We start from the raw sequence: 23,338 nt of genomic DNA, 5'->3' as shown, positions 1-23,338 counted from the left end.
GTTGAAAAAAAGAGTTTTTGAAAGATTATCACATGCAGCATGTATCCATGAATTGCACGATCTACACAATAAACTCTTAGTACCACTCGTCTCCAGATGACAGACTCCACAAGGAAAAACATGTCTTTTCCTGTGCTTTATTATATTCCTTAGATAAGCAAAAACATCAAGTTGAGGTTAAGGCAAAGCGACGGCGTCAAACTGGTTGGATACACAATATCGGCGTAGAGTATTAAGTAGTGTTGTAAACCCGGCGTTAAAGTTGTTTTCTTCTTTTTCTCGTTTTCTCTATGCTTTCTATTAGCAAAACAACAGCAATCCGAAAATACGAGAGTATTTATTAAATTGACCTGACGTAAATATCACAAATTAAGAAAAAACTCCATATGTCTGGGTTGAAGTGCACTTTAATTAGTATTTGTGTCACTCAGAGATTTAATTTTAAACAGTTTAAGATTGATTTTATTCACTTTCGACCGAGAGGGTTTTTCAAGCACGTTTACATCCACATTACATCCACTTTTTCAATCTTTCGTTTTCGTCATTTTTTAACTAATCAGCTAAAATTAGGTATTTTTGTATCCCACTGGGTGGAAAAGGAGCCTGTGCAAAGTTCTATCGCTATCGGAGGAATATTTGATGTCGAAATCGGAACCGATTTTTACAAAACTTCACACACATCACTCTAGATTCAATTCAGTATGCTATGCAAAATTTCGTACAAATCGAAAGAAATATAGGGTCTTTAATGCACCATTTACACAAAATCTGACGAAAATATGTGTGCGAGCTATGTCTAAATCTGAACCGATTTCAACAAAACTTAACACACGTCACTCCGGATCCAATTTGGTACGCTGTACAAATTAGTCTCAATCGGATAATTATTATTCAGTTTGTTGTACTACAATTGTGTTGTAGTTACGTCCTTTTGTGTCAGAAAATATCAAGTCAAAAGGAAGTAACTGACATAAAATTATAATCAATTTTTAAAAATTTATAACGTTTTTTGCTTCTCTTGTAAAATTAGTAAAAGTGTAGTTACGTCCGTTTGGATTTATGATGATATATATATATATATATATATCGTTAGCTAGCTTTGAATGAAAGCTATAAATATGTCAAATGAAGATTTTTCTAAGTTCACTTTTAATTATATTATTATTATTGTAGTTACGTCTTTTTGTTTTTTGTTAATAGAAGCTCCTTTTTTGACCGCAGACGTGTAAAACTTTGTCAACACATGTAGTTTATTGACATTCACAATATTCTTCAAAAAGTAAATTTTCAATTTTTTTTTTTGTCTTTCAAAATCGATTAATGTTCCATCAGGTGTCCCGCAAGGAAGTTACCTATGCCCGATTCTATTTCTATTGTTTGTAAATGATTTGTCAAAATCTGTATCGCATTCCAAATTGCTAATGTATGCAGATGATGTCAAGTTGTTCATAATTCTGAAAAGCAAACTCATTTACTCCAGCACGATTTAAATAGTCCATTTCAATGGTGCAGCTTAAATTGTATGGACTTGAATTTAAATAAATGTAAACATATGTGTTTTTCTAGAAACTCTTCTTCGATTTTATCAACTGTAGATACTTTCGTTGATCTTGGTATTTTAATGGATCCAAATTTAAATTTTAACAATGGTGTCTTAGGATTTATAAAACGGTGGGCCAAAGAATTCTCGGATCCATGTATAACGAAACAACTATTTACGTCTCTTTTTAGACCTATATTAGAATACGGTTCTGTTGTATGGGATCCCCAATATGCAATATATTCTGATAAAATCGAATCCGTGCAGAAACAATTTTTACTTTTTGCACAGAGAGGTTTTCTTTGGAATAGTAGTTTTGTGTTGCCATCTTATACTAGCAGGTTAAAATTAATTCGTTTGCCTACATTGAAAAGTAGACGTGTTATGTTGAATAAATACTATGATGGCACTAAAATATTAAATGGTAATATACCTTCGGATTTCCTAATTTCTTCTATTAGAATAAATGTTCCTGCCCGATCTAGTAGACACTAAAAATATTAAATGGTAATATACCTTCGAATTTCCTAATTTCTTCTATTAGAATAAATGTTCCCGCCCGATCTAGTAGACACTATCAACTCGTATATGTAGACTTCCACCGCACGAATTACTCTATGGGAGATCCACTTAGTAAAATGTGTATTGACTTTAACTCTGTATACTCCAATGTAGATTTTTGCTTGAGCGTTGAACTAATCGCATGTGTATGCGATCCCTACGTAAGGGCAGGTCGCCTCCTCGTCGGCAGGGAAAGGCAGAAAGAAAAAAAGAAGTGTTAACCGAGACGAAACCCCGGACAGTTAACCGATTTTGCTAAAATTCTGTTTAAATAACAATCCGATTATAATATTTAAGTTTATTAATCTATATAATCTTTTTCCTTCTTTATATTTACAATACATGCAGAAACGTTTCAAACGTTTAAGAAGGATACAAGAGGAGGAGAGCGATGGAGATGATGATCACGTTGACGAAGGCCTGGCTAGGGAAGCTATAGCAGAGCAACTTTTCGACGACGACGAGGTATGTATGAATAATTTAATAATATATAATAATGACAAAGTATCTAAATAGAACGCTGAGAGGCAATCTGAAAAAAGCAATAGAGAACCCGAAAATTTCGAAGAAGACGAGGAAGAAACGGATTCTGATGCTGATGATTTTATTGTAGATGATGAAGGAAGACCTATTGCAGAGAAGAAGAAAAAACGGAAGCCGATATTTACAGATGCGTAAGTTGATATTTATAGTTAAAATTATAAACATGTACTATAACATATGTTTCTTTAGTAACGTGGGTCGTATCGATGTAGAATTTCGGTTGTCAATTTTCAATCATTTAATATTCCAAATATAACTAAATAAAATCTAAATCATATAAGCCGAAATCAGTACCTGCGAATTTGGTTCTTTTAAGCAAATTCCCTCGTTATATTATAAGCGGTGCTTTTATGGCGGTATGAAATAAGTCCCCAAATTTGGGGCTTTATTTTATTATGAAATAAATCCCTAAAAAGCAATAAGAAATAACTCCCCACCGAAATGAAGGAACTCCCCAAAATAAAATGAAATAAGTCCCTAAAAGTGGGGACTTATTTCATAATGAAATAAGTCCATAATTCGGAAAATTAAATGTATACCCAAATAAATTGTTTTTTATATGATATATTTTTCATTTTATTTTTAAGGGAACCCCCCCCCCCCCCATTCTCGATTTTTTATTTTTAAGATTTTAAATGGGCTGGTAAATGAATACCAATGCTTGTTAAGGTTTGTAACTTTGCACATATATATTTGAAGATTTAAAGAGGAAGAAAAATAATTTACAAAAAAATTTTGTTGTTGTTTTGTTGTTGTTTTTTGTGATCAAAGAAAAGTCCTTATTTTTGATGGCGGGCATGATAACTCCTCACTGGAACATCGGAATCCGAAAATTCCAACGGTGTTAGAAAGAGTACATGTCTGGCTCTCGTATGAACTAGGATTATTGACTTCGCTCTAAAATTAACAAAATGGTGGACCTTTGAAAAAATATTTTTGGAAAATCGCCGATTTTTTACCAAAAACCAAGTTAAAAAATAAGGAAGATCTTCACCGATTGGCTTTATCCTAGTTCATACGATAGCTATACACTCACAGAGAAACGTGTAAAAATTTGAAATCGATTGGGTTATTAGTTTTTGAGTTATCGTGCCCGCCATTCGCAAAAAAATGTTTAGAGAAAAACGCGTTTAAAGTTTGAGAAGCCCGTCAGCCGTCACTTGATGCTGACACAATAAATCGGCTATATCTTCAAGAGTTCTTGAGATTTTTACTTGAAATTTTGCAGGGACATTCTTGAATTAGTGTAGATTGGAATTAAGTCAACAAAAATTTTGACCCCGAGAATGGGGGGGGTCCCCTTAAGAAAAAACTGACCTATTTCCTAAATTTTTCGAATTTTATTACTGCAGACACAAAAGTTCTGGATTCCAATCTGTAAATGAGATGTTGTTTTTATTGTTCATATAAACAATAGATTTTTAAATACATCTACTTTCTGCATCCAAAAACCGAAAAATCGAAATATTTTATGAATGGCATAAATAAATACCAGGGTAAAATCCATTAATTAAATACGCTGGCTTTAATGGCAAAGCTAACATTTTGTGATATAGACTCGAAACACTGTTGAAGTTTGAGCACCTTATTAAGTCCAACATATTCGGGCGAATTTATTGTTTGAGTCCAAAATAACCACCTATTTACATAACTCGCGAAGTATGAACATATTGCATATTGTATTCAGTTCTATAAAATGAAGTGTTCTTATCAAAGTCTTAGAATATTGTTAATAAATAATAAGTTGCGTGGAAGCTGCGATGGTGGTAATGTAAAAAATGCACATATAATCACAACGCGCATCCAGATAATGGACTAAACTTATTCTAGGATTGTAGAACTCGTGATTTTGCTTCGCTTAGTGTATATCTGAGGAATGTGCTCACCGTAGCTTCTTTGCAATTGGGTTCCAAAGACGAAAATTTGGTGCGTACGTACGTACTACGTTTCAGATTTCTATGGTTCCATTGTAGTTTTTATTTAGTACATTTATCACAATTTTAATACTAATATCCAAAAAATGATGCATATAGTTTGAGATTTCTATCCCTATCGGTTCTATTGTAATATATTTATAACTTTTTAGTGCATTTTAACACTAATTTCCAAAAAATATTTTTGTAATCATTTTATTTGTAATAGCTTAACTTAAATACTATGTTTCAGATATCTACCCCTACCTGTGCCATTGTAATATTATATTTAGCACTTTTAGCACTAACTTTCAAAATTTGTTCACACATTCCCCTTTGCTTGTCATTGACAAAACATCATACAAAATTTCAGAGTTCTGCTTTTAAACTTTCCAGTGTAATACAGTTTTAGTACCATTTTAGTACTAATTTCCAAAAGAAATTTTTGCACAACATTCTATTTGTAATATCTTCAGCATACATATAAAGTTTCCGATAAGTATCTCTACTGGTTCAATTGAAATAAAATATTTAGTACTTCTTAGTACTAAATTCCATTTTTTTCACACACGCCCTTTGGCTGATTATTGACAAAGCGGTATACCAAATTTCAGAGTTCTACTTCTAATCGTTCGGCGTAATACAGTTTTAGTACTTTTTAGTACCATTTCAGTACAAAATTTCCAAAAAAAATAATTTTGCATGTCATCTTTTTTATAATAGCTTAAGCTACATACCATTTTTTTATCGAACGTTCCCATGCCTCACTTTCCCACCCATGCCGACCGAGGGGGCGACCTCCCCTTTCGTAAAGATCGCATACACACCATAATCCGCATTATGATGGAAACCAGCTACAGAAATCTACTTCAACAGCTAGTTTGTTATTAAGTTGTATTATTCATTTATTTCATACAATGTAATATAAAAAAGCCAGCATGGCCAATAACTTATATTAACTTATATATAAAAAATAAAAATCCAAACAAAGAATAAACTAAATAAATTAAAAATACATAACAGTAATGAAATTTAATGCAAACCCCTAACATAACAGATTCCAAACAAGAACCCCAATCCACTGCACTCTACTTAACTGTTGCTAAGAAAAGTGGAGGGGAAAGGAAGCTTAAGGAATCATACATATAAATATACTATATATTCCTCTCGAGCCCAAGAGCAATATCAGAACCACAGACATTAAATTTCATATGTATAAATCTATAACATAAATGTTAACGAACTTAAATAAAAATGGCTCCCCAGCCAAAAATTAAAAAAAAAAAACAAAGTAACATTATGCAACATTAGGCTCAAAGGGAGCTGATTCCACGATCTTACGACTCTAACTACAAATGATCTTTCACAAATTGCAGACGAAAACCTCGGATACAACAACTGAGGGTTCCGAGAGGATCTACACATCACAAACAGTGGTAAATCAACATTTCTCATAATTCTATAATAACACAAAAGGATACAATATTCAACATAATTATAAAAGGATAGGCCAAGAAATTTAACAACAAATTGGGAAACATGATGACCCAAACCATATACATAACGAACAATGGAGTTAACAACCTTTTGGAGCCGATGCAAATGACCACAATTAGAGCCCGAAATAACCTGCGACATCAACAACGACATAGCCACCTTCACCCTAACGCCAAGAGGCAAATATGCTTGGACACTATAAAGCCTCCTAAGCTGGAATCGCACACGGGACAACAGAAGATCAATGTGGGTCGAAAAACTCAGTTTGGCATCAATAATTACACCCAGGCACTTCATTTCACCAACAATATTAATAGTAAAGGAACTAACGCAAATATTAGGCATAGAACCGTCATAGCACCAATTGAACAAAACAGCTTCAGTCTTATCCCAGTTTATATCAAGACCATTGGAAGAGATCCACATAGAGAGAGATTGCAACGTTGTGTTAGCCAGATTCTCCAACCTGGCGAGATCAACACTCCTAAAGAAAACATGTATGTTATCCGCATACAAGAAGAGACTACAATCACTAGCAGTAACAGAATCCATGATGTCATTAATGAACATAATAAAAAGTAATGGGCCCAGTACAGAACCCTGCGGGACTCCACACCGGATTAGACAACATCAGATTGGACACCCTTGTGCACAACAAACTGGGATCTACACTCCAGATACGACGAAATTAGTCTACAGGCCGAAATGGAAAATCCAAATTTGACTCTAAGCTTGCGAATAAGCAGCGCGTGGTCAATTGAATCAAAGGCCTTAGACAAATCAAGACCAACAAGAAGACCAACATCAGAACCATCAAAAACATCACGAATAACATCAGTAAGGGATAATAAGTGCACAGTAGTACTGCAGCCACGCCGAAAACCATACTGAGAACTACTCAGGCATTTGTGATCATCAAGAAACTCCAAAATAGCATCTTTAATAATATGCTCTACCATCTTAGACATGGCCGGCAATACATTTATTGGGCGCAAGTTAGACTGACTGTATGAAGACCCTTTCTTCGGAACAGGCACCACACGAGCCACCTTCCAAGCTTGCGGAAAGGATGACGTCATAAAAATACAATTAACAAAATGCAAAAAGTGAACCGATATGTATGGAAAAACACTCTTAAAAAATTAATAGGAATGCCATCAAAACCTACAGCTCCAGACTTAATTTTGCGGAGAGCACTTTCAACATCCTCCATAAACACGCATTAAAACCTAAATGACTCTCGAACAAAGGCACCATCAATTCCTACACTCACACCAGGATTAGATTTGCCCACATTACAAAAGTAATCATTAACAGTATTAACATCAATAAAAGGAACATCATCACCACAATCCAGACAACCAAAGGACCTAAGAGACTTCCATAATTGACTACTGTTCATACGACCGAACAACTTTTCATAAAATGTTCTTCTTTCATTACGCATAACAGCTTTGCAACGATTTCTGCAGATACAATATATACGTCTACTTCTAATCGTTCGGCGTAATACAGTTTTAGTACTTTTTAGTACCATTTCAGTACAAAATTTCCAAAAAAAATAATTTTGCATGTCATCTTTTTTATAATAGCTTAAGCTACATACCATTTTTTTATCGAACGTTCCCATGCCTCACTTTCCCACCCATGCCGACCGAGGGGGCGACCTCCCCTTTCGTAAAGATCGCATACACACCATAATCCGCATTATGATGGAAACCAGCTACAGAAATCTACTTCAACAGCTAGTTTGTTATTAAGTTGTATTATTCATTTATTTCATACAATGTAATATAAAAAAGCCAGCATGGCCAATAACTTATATTAACTTATATATAAAAAATAAAAATCCAAACAAAGAATAAACTAAATAAATTAAAAATACATAACAGTAATGAAATTTAATGCAAACCCCTAACATAACAGATTCCAAACAAGAACCCCAATCCACTGCACTCTACTTAACTGTTGCTAAGAAAAGTGGAGGGGAAAGGAAGCTTAAGGAATCATACATATAAATATACTATATATTCCTCTCGAGCCCAAGAGCAATATCAGAACCACAGACATTAAATTTCATATGTATAAATCTATAACATAAATGTTAACGAACTTAAATAAAAATGGCTCCCCAGCCAAAAATTAAAAAAAAAAAAAACAAAGTAACATTATGCAACATTAGGCTCAAAGGGAGCTGATTCCACGATCTTACGACTCTAACTACAAATGATCTTTCACAAATTGCAGACGAAAACCTCGGATACAACAACTGAGGGTTCCGAGAGGATCTACACATCACAAACAGTGGTAAATCAACATTTCTCATAATTCTATAATAACACAAAAGGATACAATATTCAACATAATTATAAAAGGATAGGCCAAGAAATTTAACAACAAATTGGGAAACATGATGACCCAAACCATATACATAACGAACAATGGAGTTAACAACCTTTTGGAGCCGATGCAAATGACCACAATTAGAGCCCGAAATAACCTGCGACATCAACAACGACATAGCCACCTTCACCCTAACGCCAAGAGGCAAATATGCTTGGACACTATAAAGCCTCCTAAGCTGGAATCGCACACGGGACAACAGAAGATCAATGTGGGTCGAAAAACTCAGTTTGGCATCAATAATTACACCCAGGCACTTCATTTCACCAACAATATTAATAGTAAAGGAACTAACGCAAATATTAGGCATAGAACCGTCATAGCACCAATTGAACAAAACAGCTTCAGTCTTATCCCAGTTTATATCAAGACCATTGGAAGAGATCCACATAGAGAGAGATTGCAACGTTGTGTTAGCCAGATTCTCCAACCTGGCGAGATCAACACTCCTAAAGAAAACATGTATGTTATCCGCATACAAGAAGAGACTACAATCACTAGCAGTAACAGAATCCATGATGTCATTAATGAACATAATAAAAAGTAATGGGCCCAGTACAGAACCCTGCGGGACTCCACACCGGATTAGACAACATCAGATTGGACACCCTTGTGCACAACAAACTGGGATCTACACTCCAGATACGACGAAATTAGTCTACAGGCCGAAATGGAAAATCCAAATTTGACTCTAAGCTTGCGAATAAGCAGCGCGTGGTCAATTGAATCAAAGGCCTTAGACAAATCAAGACCAACAAGAAGACCAACATCAGAACCATCAAAAACATCACGAATAACATCAGTAAGGGATAATAAGTGCACAGTAGTACTGCAGCCACGCCGAAAACCATACTGAGAACTACTCAGGCATTTGTGATCATCAAGAAACTCCAAAATAGCATCTTTAATAATATGCTCTACCATCTTAGACATGGCCGGCAATACATTTATTGGGCGCAAGTTAGACTGACTGTATGAAGACCCTTTCTTCGGAACAGGCACCACACGAGCCACCTTCCAAGCTTGCGGAAAGGATGACGTCATAAAAATACAATTAACAAAATGCAAAAAGTGAACCGATATGTATGGAAAAACACTCTTAAAAAATTAATAGGAATGCCATCAAAACCTACAGCTCCAGACTTAATTTTGCGGAGAGCACTTTCAACATCCTCCATAAACACGCATTAAAACCTAAATGACTCTCGAACAAAGGCACCATCAATTCCTACACTCACACCAGGATTAGATTTGCCCACATTACAAAAGTAATCATTAACAGTATTAACATCAATAAAAGGAACATCATCACCACAATCCAGACAACCAAAGGACCTAAGAGACTTCCATAATTGACTACTGTTCATACGACCGAACAACTTTTCATAAAATGTTCTTCTTTCATTACGCATAACAGCTTTGCAACGATTTCTGCAGATACAATATATACGTCTATTGTCATCAGTAGGCCCTCTGCGCCATTCAAAGTAAGCTAAATCCCGAATCGAACGAGCTGACTTCACCACATCAGAATTCAACCACTCATCATTTTTGGGGTTAACATGACGAGTAGCAAGAGGAACAAAAAACAGCAAACTCTGAAATAAAGTCTCAAACAAGGCCAGTTGGCTGTTTACGTTACTGGTGAGATACAGAGGAGAAAAATCAAAATTAAACACAAAATCACAAATACCCACCCAATCCGCATTACAAAAATCAAGATACTCAATTACCATCTCTTCAGCAACTACAGGCAAATCAATCATCCCAAAGATAAGTGCATGGTGAGATATACTAGGGCATTGTCCCTGCGAGGAAAAGCCCAGCCGCATGGGACCACTGATCAAACAATAGTCAATCAGCGAGGTAGAACTATGAGCAAGATCAAAGTGCGTAGGCTTGGAATTGTGGACAATAGAAAGCCCAAGAGACCTACATATGCCCCGCATCAACGTAGATTTCGAAGATTTAAATAAGTTACAATTAAAATCACCACAGACAAACACATTTGCATATGAATCAAAAATACCCTCATGAATGCTACGAAAGGAATCTACATCTCCATGCGGCAGGTATACAACGGCAACAAGCAACGTATATGCACCGAAACACAGCTCGACGCACAAAGACTCGCATATACCATAATGATCCGATTTAAAAACCACCTTATATGACAATCTGTCACATACATACAACATAACACCGCCACCTACACGGCCAATGCGGTCACTGCGTAGAGCCTTATAGCCAGGAACTCTCAATGACCTCGATGAGACAGCTGAGTTAAGCCAAGACTCAGTCACACCAAAAAAATCAATTCCACTGCCAACAAGTAGACACTTTATCTAATCCAATTTGTTATTGAATCTAGAAGGACGAATGCTCTGACAGTTCAAATGGGCATACGTAAGCTTACCACCACCACAATGAATGTTCTGCCTAAAGAATTGAGCATCGCTAATTACAGGCCCTAGATTCACATCAGGGCACATAAAAATTAAATAAGAGACTGGGGAGCATAATTATTAAAGTTCGATTAAACATCGAATGCATATCAAAATAATAAAAATAAAAGAATAACAAATTAAACAATAAAGAATATACCAATTCAAAAAAATAATTGTTTTAAGAAAAATAATATTAAAATTAAGAAAAATGAGATCAACAATAATAAATATACATCACATGGCTATGTAACAGGAAACTGCACCGCCCCACATTCATTATCCAATACATTCCGCATCTGCGAATCTCGGGATCGATTGGCAAAATTAATAAGTTCCTGCTGCTCGAACCTAGTTTTCGTTCCATCAGGAAGAAGAACTTCAACCAAGGACTGATCACCGTTAAGCAGCTTAAATTTTCTAATATGCTTCCTTTTAAGCAAATCTCTACAGGCACAGATAAGTTTGGAGGTCGACTTAATTAAGTGATCATTTATAAACACTCGAGACTCCACAATGCAATTCTCAATTACCTCCTTCAGAAGAATACGACCCTTTTTAGAGTAATTACGCATCCTGTACAGAGTTAAATTTCACCAACACCGCTCTACGGTCAGATATGTAACAACAGTGCTGCAAATCTCTAGGCACCAGTTGCATCCCACAAACTTTAGCAATATTTACAGTTAGCGCTCTAAGGTCTTTTATATTGTCCGGCAATCCTCTAATAATGACATTCGATCGATTCAGTCTGCGCTGGAGCATAGCATTATATAATTCCAATTCATGGACTCTATCCATTAACTTCTTTTCCACACTAATAGAAGTGTTTTTCATTTCACTGACAGTTAACTTCAGATCACAAACGGACTGCTTCAGCTCAGTGATATTGCTCTTCACCTCAGAAAATTCAGCACTGTACAATTCAAAAAGAGCATCTGTTTGGGATTTAAACTCCTGCATACACTGTGCCATGTAAGCATCCATCTTTAGCTTCACGGTAGATAACATATCATTCTGCAAACTACGTAAGGCATCCGCATTAACAAGTGCAGCACTAGAAACAGGCATCACACCAGCAACCCAACTAACACTAGCGCCACGATCAACAACACCAGCCACACCATCACCACCAGAAGCACGGATACATGTAATGCACGTATATCTAAGAGCCTTATTAACTCGAGCCTCACTTTCAGATACACCCACACAATCCAAGTGGAAGTAATTTGCACAGCCGGTGCATCCAATATTGTATTTAGATTTTGCAATATGTTCATTGCAGAAATTGCAAATACACTGCGACGGCATCTTCAGCAAAATAAACGCAAAAAAAACTGCAGCAATCTACTGAATCGAAAAGGAACATTTATTCTAATGGATGAAATTAGGAAGTCTGAGGGTATATTACCGTTTAGTATTTTAATTACCATCATAGTGTTCAACATAATACGTCTACTTTTTAATGTATCGAATTAATTTTAACCTGCTAGTGTAAGAAGGCAATACAAAGACACTATTCCAATGTAAACCTCTCAGTGCAAAAAGTAGAAATTGTTTCTGCGCTGATTCAATTTAATCGGAATATATTGTATATTGGGTGTTCATAAAAATATGAACATGATATTTGGTTGTATTAGTTTAGGATGTTTTAGACATTTACATATGTCGTAAATAATAGATAAGCAGTCCTAAAATCTATTTGTGTGTGCATGTATGCACATAAGGGATGATAACACTTCACGCTAATAAAGGATATTTCCATACACATGCGCTCAGCGGGTGAGTAAATAGAGATCACTACAATGTGGTTTTATGAGTGTGTGAGCTGATAATGAAGAATTAATAGCAGCCCACACACAAGGATATTGGTGCGCTCATTTAGTAATCTAAACAAATGAGCATATGTTATCTCTTATGTGTATTAGGCTAAGTTATATTAGGTTAGGTAGTTCTTAAGGAATAATTTTAAATAATAAAATCAGAATTGAAATGACATTCGACCTTACAAGTCCTATGTATGATTCCTTTCTCCCGCTCTTTACATTGGGGATTCAATAGAACAGAGCCATATTCTAATATGGGTCGCACAAGAGATGTAAAAAGTTGTTTTGTAATGTAAGTATCAGAGAATTCTTTAGCCCATTGTTTTATAAATCCTAAGACACCGTGGGCTTTGTTTACCATATAAATTACATGATTATTAAAATTTAATTTTGGATCCATTAAAATACCAAGATCAACAAATGAATCCACAGTTGATAAAACAGTACCATTAGTATTGCATTGCCTTGTTAAAATAGAAGATCTGGAAAAACACATATGCTTATATTTGTTTAGTTTTAAATCCGTACAGTTTAATTCGCACCATTGAAAAAGGCTTTTTAAATCATTTTGAAGTAAATCAGCTTGCTTCATAGAGTTATAGGTGATAAACAACTTGACATCGTCTGCATACATTAGCAACTTGGAATGGAGTATTGCATTTGGCAAATCATTTATAAATAGAAGAAAGAGGAGTGGACCTAAATGACTTCCTTGGGGAACACCGGAAGGAACATTAATGGATTTGCAGAACCAGGTTAAAGAAAATAGAAGAAATACACAGCACTACAAGCTGCTACAAAAACAACAACAACCTGTGATCTATTTCGCAAATAAGATGATATCCATTTAACTAAATTTATACTGAAACCAATTTGATTTAATATTAAAAGTTCATGGTTAACCCTGTCAAAAGTTTTCCTGAGGTCAGTGTAAATTGTATCGGTTTAACTAAATTTATACTGAAACCAATTTGATTTAATTTATATATTAAAAGTTCATGGTAAACCCTGTCAAAAGTTTTCCTGAAGTCCGTGTAAATTGTATCGGTTTGATTACGCTGAATAAAACCTTTTATGACGGTTGAGGAAAATTGAATAAGATCGGTAATGGTTGAGAGGCCACTACGAAAACCATGTTGATATGGACTTAAGATTGGCTGAACTTTATGAGAAATTACATCAGTAATCAATTTGTACTGGACTTTTAATTGACCTTAAATTATGTAGATTTTTAGAAACATATTGGCTTTGTAAAAAAGGCAAAGATATTTGATCTATCGTCGATAATTTATAACTATATTTGTCTTTATTTGGACAGGGTGAATATGAATATGTTGTAGCGAAAAAATTTGCAAAGCACTCTGAAATTTCATAGTTTTTCTCAAATGTCCGATTATTGAATTTCAAAATGGTGGGCTTTGACGTAGCTTTTTTTTATATTAACAACGTCATAAAAAGATTTAGGATTGGATTTGAAATTATGTTTAATCTTGTTTAAATAAAGATTGTAAAGTTTTCGGGACTCTGTCGTATATAGGAGCCTGATTTTTTATATTTTTTAAAAAAGTTTATTTTTATAATTTTTAATACTTGAAAATCACCGAGAACTAATATCAGAGAGAACTAATATCAGAGTCATTCATTTTGTTAGTGATTGAATTTATTGCTAACACATGCTGATTATAAATATCAAGTTGCGATGAGGGAGGAATGTATGAGCAAGTCAAAAATAATTTAAAATTTTCTAATTCAATGGTTATGCAAATAAATTCGATATCAAAACAGTTTAATTCAATTAAATTAGTGCAATATTTGTCATCAACTGCAATAAGAACGCCACCGCCTCTTTTAACAACTCTATCTTTTCTAAATATTTGATATTTAGAAAACAAAATTTCACTATTTAACACGGATGCTTTTAACCAAATTTCAGAAAATACTATAACATCATAATTAAAACCAAGGCTATCAGAGAATAATCGAGTTAATTTTGTGTTTAACCCTCTTACATTCTGATAGCAAACATTGAGAAACATATTTAGTTTTTTGGCAATATTTCAGCCCTCTGAGGCAAATAAGTTAATTTTTCAGATCTTTCCAGAAATTCCTTTACAAATGCATTAGCAGGACAAAATTTTCTCGAAATTAGTCGATGAAACATACTTTCTAGTACTACGATTTTAAAAGATGATATACTTTCTGAGAAAGCATACCGGAGCTTATAACAACTAGAAAGAAATTTCCATCGATTTTTGATTTTATATAATAATTTATATCCTCAGCCGAGGTATCTGGTGCAAACCTAGATACAAATACCATTTGTACCATTTGCCTGTTCAAAGACCATACCTTAGATAATGGTCTTTGACCAGGCTGGAGGGAACTGCTAGTGACAGCTACGGAAGACGCATTAAATGATTGAACTAATGATTCCTGATTTCCGTGAGTAGGTTTTGAAGTCTTTTCCAGACTAGCACTACTTATACTCACAGGTTTTGGATTAATCACTTCATTTACATCCTTAACGATTTTCGAGGCCGAATGTGACGCAACACTAGCATATGTCTGGACACAATCAGTGATTGTTGTTGCTGTGGGTTTGCGACTAGGCACGACTTTATTGGGAGCCTTTTTCGCAGACCTTTTACGTTTCTGCCCAGACACAGATGGTGATGATACAAATTCATCAAGCTTTTGGTACTTTTCGAACAAATTGGAACAATTCTCAAAACGTTTTGATAACGATGTAAATTCCTTTTTCATCGAAACAAGCTCCGACTGCAAGTCTTTTACAAAGTTATAAAAGTCGGCTCAGAGTTTTCGACAATGAACACAGCACCAACGGACACCAACATTATCCCTAATTGTGTCCACTACTTTTGCATTAATTCGAGCACATTTAACGTGCCATTGATTAAGGCAAAACCAGCAATTTTGAACTGCTTTTGAGTTTATAGTACACGACGTCACTGCCTGACTATCGACATATATAGTCACCGGTCCCGCAATGACGGCAGTAAGTGATTTTACTATTTCGGTCGTATTCGTGATTGCAAGGATTTCTGCTTGAAAAACGCTGCAAAGATTGTTTAGTTTATATTACTTGTAGGTTTTTAATTCCCTACAGTAAACACCTGCACTAGTGCTTCCTCCATCTTTGACCCGTCTGTAAAGAATGACAGGCCTGGCAAAGGTAAGTAGCCACTAGTCCAGGATTCCCTACTAGGAAACTCTACTTTGATGTCGTTAATGTCTCTGTGAGAGGGAACATAGACACTAATATGACTATTCCCCCTCAAGAGGTCACAACCTGGCGTTATGTTTAGGATACTAGCATGACCATAGTTCAGCGATTACCAGGCATCCGTTTCCCGGAGCCTCAGGGCACACCTGGCCGCCTGGAATTTAATCAGATCGTCCAGTGGTTGGAGGTTCAGGATTGCATTCAAGGCTGCCTGTGGTGTACTTCTTAACGCTCCGGTGATCAGAATTGAAGCCGATCGCTGTACTAAACTTAATTTTGTCAGCAGCATCTTTTTGTTGACCCCCTGCCACCAAACAAGGAATGGGGAGGACGATCGTCACATACAGCCAGTGTATGATCTCAGGTCTTAATTCCCAGCTCTTACCTATGGAGTTCTTGCATGAGTAGAGTGCCAACAGTCCTTTCTTAGAGCGTTCCCCAACATTCCTATTCCACGTTAGTTTGCGGTCAAGAATAGTAGGTATTTTGCTTCTTCAGAAAGGGTCGTTATGAAACAACTCCCCAAAATTTAAAATGAAAAAATTACAAAATAATAAGAAACTAGCAAAAAATATATTTTTATTTATTACTGAGGTACCGACTACAATTATTGTTAGCAACTATTTGATTTAAGAACGTAGAGTTGTAAGCGCCATGGAATTCGAAATCATTGCGGTCAAAGAAAAACATCAGAACAAAAAATTATTACTTATAAAAAAACTGAATACAAAAGTTTTCAAAAATTTGAATGCAGAATTAAAACTTGCTAAGCTAGGGTATGTTATTAGGGTATGTAATAATTTAAAGGTTTTTTTTTTGCAACAAAAATATATTGACCATAGTCATCCGAATGAAGAACAATTCTATATGGAATTGAATTCTTTGAATCAAATTAGGAGTGATTGTATTGTAATTGGTAGTGTCTTGGGAGGAAATAGAATTGATATTAGAAATATGGTTTACCCGAAAAAAAATAAAAAAATGTGCGCGACTTTTTTGTTCGATTCCAAAATAAATTCCTATTTTCACTAAACTTAATTAATTAAAACAAAAGGTTTTTGAATTTTCGATTTTTTGGTATCGTATAAAATATGCGACGCTTTCTCTTCAAATTCTTTTAGATCATTGTTAAATATCGTTAGATTCATCTGATAAGAGTTTAGACATTAAAAATGACTAAATATAAATACATAAAAATGATCGATATTAAAAAAACATGCAATTCGCGTATTCGTTGAAATCATTTGTTGCAGCGCATGCGTTTTTCCTATAAACGGAATCAATCTCTTCTAATAATTATGAATTTTTCGATGTTTCATTAAACGGCCAAAGTGTGCCGCTCGATGCACTTTACTATACAAAACCCCTAAAAATGGCTAACGTATAAAATGTTTATACGAATCAGATTTCAGAAAAACCCGATTATATATACGAATTTGTCAAAATAAGTTTTTAGAGTTTTTCCTACATTCAAGTTACTATATCCGCCTTGCATTAGAACTATATTGTTCATGGGGTATTCTTCAACTTAGTCACTGATCACATGTGCGTGCGTTGTGTAGTTTATCCACAAATCAGGAAAAAACACAAAAAAACGTCTTGGCACATTTTCACCCATTTTTTTACATTACCACCATCACAGCTTCCACGCAACTTATTATTTATTACCATATTACATATTTCAAGATTTTGACAAGAACACTTCATTTTATAGAAATGAATTTAAATCATATGCTTGCAAACCTCACCTACAAGGAATTTAAAACATTTTTGTAGTTTCACATATATAGTAAACATTGGTTGCGGAAGTCGAAAATTCATAGACAAATATCCTCTTCCCAAAGGTTCAGGATGGGTGGATTAGCATACCCAAGGATCAAATCGAGCGTTTTGTAGATTCAATTCCTCGTAAATTTGCTGTCATATTCATAAATAAAGTTTGCGATGTCGATTACTAGCTAAATTTATTTTTCCCTTTTGACCAAGCAAAAATTGGGTCAATTTAGATTTCCATAGAATATTTTTTATTTCAAAATAAATTTTGTTTTTTTAAATTGAAAAAATTACATATTTATTTTTTTCATATTTATTTATTTCACTATAAGTTTATTTTTTAAAAAAATAAATATAAATATATATAATTTTACTTAGGTGTACACATTAATTTTTTTATTAATTTCTTTGTAGGTCTCTTCAAGAAGGTCAAGATATTTTTGGTGTAGATTTTGATTATGACGACTTTTCCAAATATGAAGAAGACGAATACGAAGATGATTCAGAAGGAGAAGAATATGACGACGAAGCGGGGGATGATGATCGGGGTAGAGTGAAGAAAAAAACAACCAAGAAGTTACCGAAGAAAACAATATTTGATTTGTATGAACCAAGTGAGTTAAAAAGAGGTCACTTCACAGATCTTGACAATGAGATTCGGAAAACTGATATCCCTGAACGAATGCAGTTAAGACAAGTTCCTGTAGTTCCCGTTCCTGAAGGTTCTTCCGAACTAGATAATGAAGCAGAATGGATATATAAGCAAGCGTTTTGTAAACCTACCGTATCACAGCATGATAATAATGACAAGAGTCGAGAAATTAACAGGAAGCCCCCAAGTACAGTAGGAAAGATAAAACAAGCCTTAGAATTCATAAGAAATCAACAATTGGAAGTACCCTTCATATCATTTTATCGTAAGGAATACGTAAAACCTGAACTAAACACAGACGATTTGTGGAAAGTATATTACTTCGATGAACGTTGGTGTCAACTGCTAAATAGAAAGAATAAATTATTAATTCTTTTTGAAAAAATGCGAAATTATCAAATAAACGAAATTATGAAAAAATCTGATTCCGATTTACCGGAGGACATTCGAGTTCTTAAGGATGATGACTTTGAACGTCTGCGGGATGTACAAACTATGGAAGAATTAAAAGACGTGCATTTACATTTTCTTTTGTACTATTCCCATGAGATACCTAAAATGCAAGAGGAAGAACGAAAAAAGGAACGGGAACAAAAAAAACAACAAAGAATGGAAAAACGCAGACAACATTTAGAAGACGGTGGGGATATACAAGATTCCGAGCACATTTCCGACGAAGAAGACAGTGATGAATTAAATGTACAAGAAGAACACTTAAAACAAGCTAAGGACTCGGGTCCGTATGCTATGTGTCGTAAGGCTGGTATATGTGGTTTTGCAAAACATTTCGGATTGCAACCCGAACAATTTGCCGAAAATATCCGCGATAGTTACCAGCGTCATGAAGTTGAACAAGAAGTAATAAGTCCATCAGATCTTGCAAGACAATACTTATGTCCAAAGTTCATGACAATAGATGAAGTAATTCATGCAGCTAAATTCGTTGTTGCAAGACAACTGTCAAAAGAACCTCTCCTTCGAAAAACAATTCGTGAAGTATATTTTGAACGGGCAAAAATTAACGTACGGCCAACCAAGCAGGGAATAAAAGAGATTGATGAAAATCATCCGTGCTACCCTATGAAATATTTAAAAAATAAACCAATCCGAGATCTTATTGGCGAACAATTCCTTAGACTTTTTATGGCAGAAGAGGACAATCTTTTAATTCTAAATATTGCCGAGGAAATTGAAGGTAACACGTCTGGATCTTATATAGAAGAAGCAAAACAACTTTACCAACGTGATGAGTTTTCGAAAACTGTTCAAGAGTGGAATACGCTTCGTGGCGAATGTGTTGAGTTGGCGCTTAGAAAAATGGTGATACCTGATTTAAAAAAAGAATTAAAAAGAATAGTTCTTACAGAAGCCAAAGATTTTGTACTTAGAACATGCTGTAAAAAATTGTCAAACTGGTTGAAAGTGGCACCATTTAGACCTGATTTTTCAGATGAATATACATTTGATGATTGGGGTTCGACAAAAGGCATTCGTTCCTTAGGACTTGCATATGTCCCGGATTATTCGCAGGCTGCATTTTGTGCAATTACAACACCGGAAGGAGATGTAAGCGATTACTTAAGACTGCCTCATATTTTAAAAAGAAAATCTTCTTATAGATCAGAAGAAAAAGCTTTAAAATTATCAGATTTGAACAATTTAAAAGAGTTTATACGGAGTAAAAGGCCACATGTAATAGCTATTGGAGGAGAGTCCAGAGAGGCACAAATGATTCAATCTGACATTCAAGAAATTATTAAAGAATTAATGGAGGAGGACCAGTTTCCGAATATTGCAGTGGAAATAATTGATAATGAACTAGCAAAAATATATGCGAATTCACAAAAAGGGGCATCTGATTTTAAGGAATATCCAACATTACTCAAACAAGCTGTTTCTCTCGCACGTAAAATACAAGATCCACTTTTAGAGTACTCTCAACTCTGCGGGCCTGACGAAGAAATTTTATGCTTGCGTTACCATTCTTTGCAAGATCAATTGTCGAAGGAAGAACTATTAGAGCACCTTTATATAGAATTCATTAACCAAACCAATGAGGTGGGCGTGGACATAAATATGGCTGTACAAAATTCATATACATTAAATTTAGTACAATTCATATGTGGACTCGGCCCTAGAAAAGGTCTGGCGTTAATTAAGATTCTTAAACAGTCAAATCAGAGATTAGAGAACAGAACGCAGTTAGTAACATTGTGTCACTTAGGGCCCAAAGTTTTTATAAACTGTTCGGGATTTATAAAAATTGACACGAGTTCTCTTGGTGATAGTACCGAGGCTTATGTGGAAGTTCTGGATGGTTCAAGAGTACATCCTGAAACATACGAATGGGCTCGGAAAATGGCAATAGATGCGATGGAATATGACGACGAAGAAACCAATCCCGCCGGAGCTTTAGAAGAAATATTGGAGAGCCCAGAAAGACTTAAAGACCTTGATCTTGATGCATTTGCTGTAGAACTTGAACGTCAAGGGTTTGGAAATAAAAGCATTACACTTTACGATATAAGATCCGAATTGAATTCATTGTACAAGGATTTTAGGGTTCCATATCGTTCTGCCAATTCTGAGGAGCTTTTCGATATGTTAACGAAAGAAACACCTGAATCATTTTATGTTGGAAAAATGGTGTTAGCGACCGTGGCTGGGATTTCTCATCGGAAGCCCCAAGGGGAACAATTGGATCAAGCAAATCCTGTTCGAAATGATGAAACTGGTAACTGGCAATGCCCCTTTTGTTTAAAAGACGATTTTCCTGAATTATCGGAAGTGTGGAATCACTTTGATGCGGGTGCGTGTCCCGGTCAGGCCACTGGTGTAAAACTTCGTCTAGACAATGGTTTATCAGGTTTTATACATATTAAAAATTTATCAGATAAGCACGTGAAAAATCCGGAAGAACGAGTACAATCTGGGCAAGCAATTCATGTAAGAATTATTAAAATAGATGTTGATCGTTTTTCAGTAGATTGTTCATCAAAGAGTTCAGATTTAATGGATAAGAATCATGAATGGAGGCCTAGACGAGATCCTTTCTATGATTATGAACAAGAAGAATTTGACAATAGCAAAGAGAAAGACCAGAAACAAGTCAAAACAAAGCAACAATATGTAAAACGTGTAATAATACATCCTTCCTTTCATAACAAATCATATGCGGAAGTGGTAAAAATAATGGAAAACATGGATCAAGGTGAAGTGATTGTTCGTCCATCGAGCAAAGGTTCGGATCACTTAACGGTAACGTGGAAAGTCACAAACGATATTTACCAACACATAGATGTGCGCGAAGAAGGTAAAGAAAATGCATTTAGTCTAGGTCAAAGCTTGTGGATTGGAAATGAGGAATTTGAAGATCTCGATGAAATTATAGCAAGACATGTCAATCCTATGGCAGCTTGTGCGCGAGAACTACTTACTTATAAGTACTATCGTGACACAGGAGGTGGGCTTAAAGATAAAATGGAAGAATTGTTAAAAGAAGAAAAGATCAAAGACCCCAGAAAAATACACTATTTTATTTCGGCATCTAAAAATTATCCTGGAAAGTTTTTGCTATCATATTTACCCAAAAACAAATGTCGACATGAATACATTACTGTAGTCCCCGAAGGATTCCGTTTCAGAGGGCAAATTTTTGATTCTTTAAACGGCTTACTTAAATGGTTTAAAGATCATTATTCTGATCCTATAATATCTAATACACCCGTATCTACTTCGCATCTTAATTCAGTCTCAAGATTGAGCAACAGTGGGTATGACACTCCTCGAGTAACTGATTCAAGATCTTCGCAACAATTACCACAAAGCGTTTCTGCGCATACACCTCATTTTTCAAGTACACCAGGATATCATGGAGGATATGTGAATACCCCATATACTCCAAGTGGCCAAACTCCGTTTATGACTCCATATACCACTCCCCACTCGACTCAAACTCCGCGTTACGGTAGTAGTACGCCTAGTCCAAGCTCTTCGACTTCACATTTGACATATGGCCACCAATCACATAATAGCAGAAATTCAAAAGAAGCTGGTTACGGTAATGCACAAAGATATGACAAAAATCATCGAACACAACGAACGAACGAAAGTCTAGAATGGCAGATTGCATCAGATTCATGGGCTAGGCGGAAACGGGTTAATCCTGCTATGCCTCAGAGTAGGCACGATTCAGTGAGAGCGGCAAATTATTGTATGCCTCCACCAAACATTGAATACTCTCAACCAACACCCCAATACGGAGAGGAAAATCGAATTAGACCTCCACAAGATTATCAAAGAAGTCCTAGGTCTATTCGAAGCACTCCCCGTACGAATACCTCACCACATTCTATGAATTTAGGTGATTCTACTCCATTATATGATGAAAACTGAATTGTATCAAATAAAGTAACATATAAAATGTCTATTTCTAATTTTAATATACAAAAAATTGTGGTTTACTTTTGCTTTTTTTAGCAAAATTGGAATATTTTTTATAAATAATTTGAAATACGTTGTTGTTTGGGTTGAAAAATGGTCCAAAGAAGTAAACTGAATGTTTGGGTTATTAAAATCTTGAAATTATGAACTCAAGTGTCCTACACCACAACTTTATATTAGATACAAAATATAAACATATTATAAGTTTGGTAAAACAATACTGTTTAAAAAAAAAAAAAATAAATAAAATAATAATGTAATAATTGTGACTTTAATGAATTTCTATTAAACTATCAAGGCATATTATGTTAGGTTATAGGATGTGCGACTGTCAAAAAGCAGTCGCTCCACTCGGAGATGTATGGTTGATTATGATCATCCTAAAATATGTTTGGATAGTGAAGATAATGAAGAGAGTAGACGAAGTAGAGGTTAAAAGACTTAACTCCACCATGGCAAATTTCTAGCAAAGTTGTTAATATTCTTGGGCTCTACTTCG

At 35.0% G+C, this 23,338-nt stretch overlaps 1 protein-coding gene across 1 annotated transcript; it reads left to right on the top strand.

The window, feature by feature from the left end:
- Window positions 1-2,431: 2,431 nt before the first annotated feature.
- Window positions 2,432-22,814, top strand: LOC133331017 (transcription elongation factor SPT6). The gene is made up of 3 exons (XM_061539418.1): window positions 2,432-2,566; window positions 2,618-2,775; window positions 18,159-22,814. Exons 1-3 carry the CDS (start codon window positions 2,444-2,446, stop codon window positions 22,789-22,791), a joined length of 4,914 nt encoding a protein of 1,637 aa, XP_061395402.1. The 5' UTR covers window positions 2,432-2,443; the 3' UTR covers window positions 22,792-22,814.
- Window positions 22,815-23,338: the final 524 nt, after the last annotated feature.

Source organism: Musca vetustissima, unplaced genomic scaffold (assembly GCF_032173495.1).
Source record: "Musca vetustissima isolate MV318-11 ecotype Yass unplaced genomic scaffold, APGP_CSIRO_Mvet_v1 utg2887, whole genome shotgun sequence".
NCBI classification, from domain to species: Eukaryota; Metazoa; Arthropoda; class Insecta; order Diptera; family Muscidae; genus Musca; species Musca vetustissima.
Note: the sequence above shows the minus strand (reverse complement) of the source record. Positions and strands in the feature narration are given on the sequence as shown.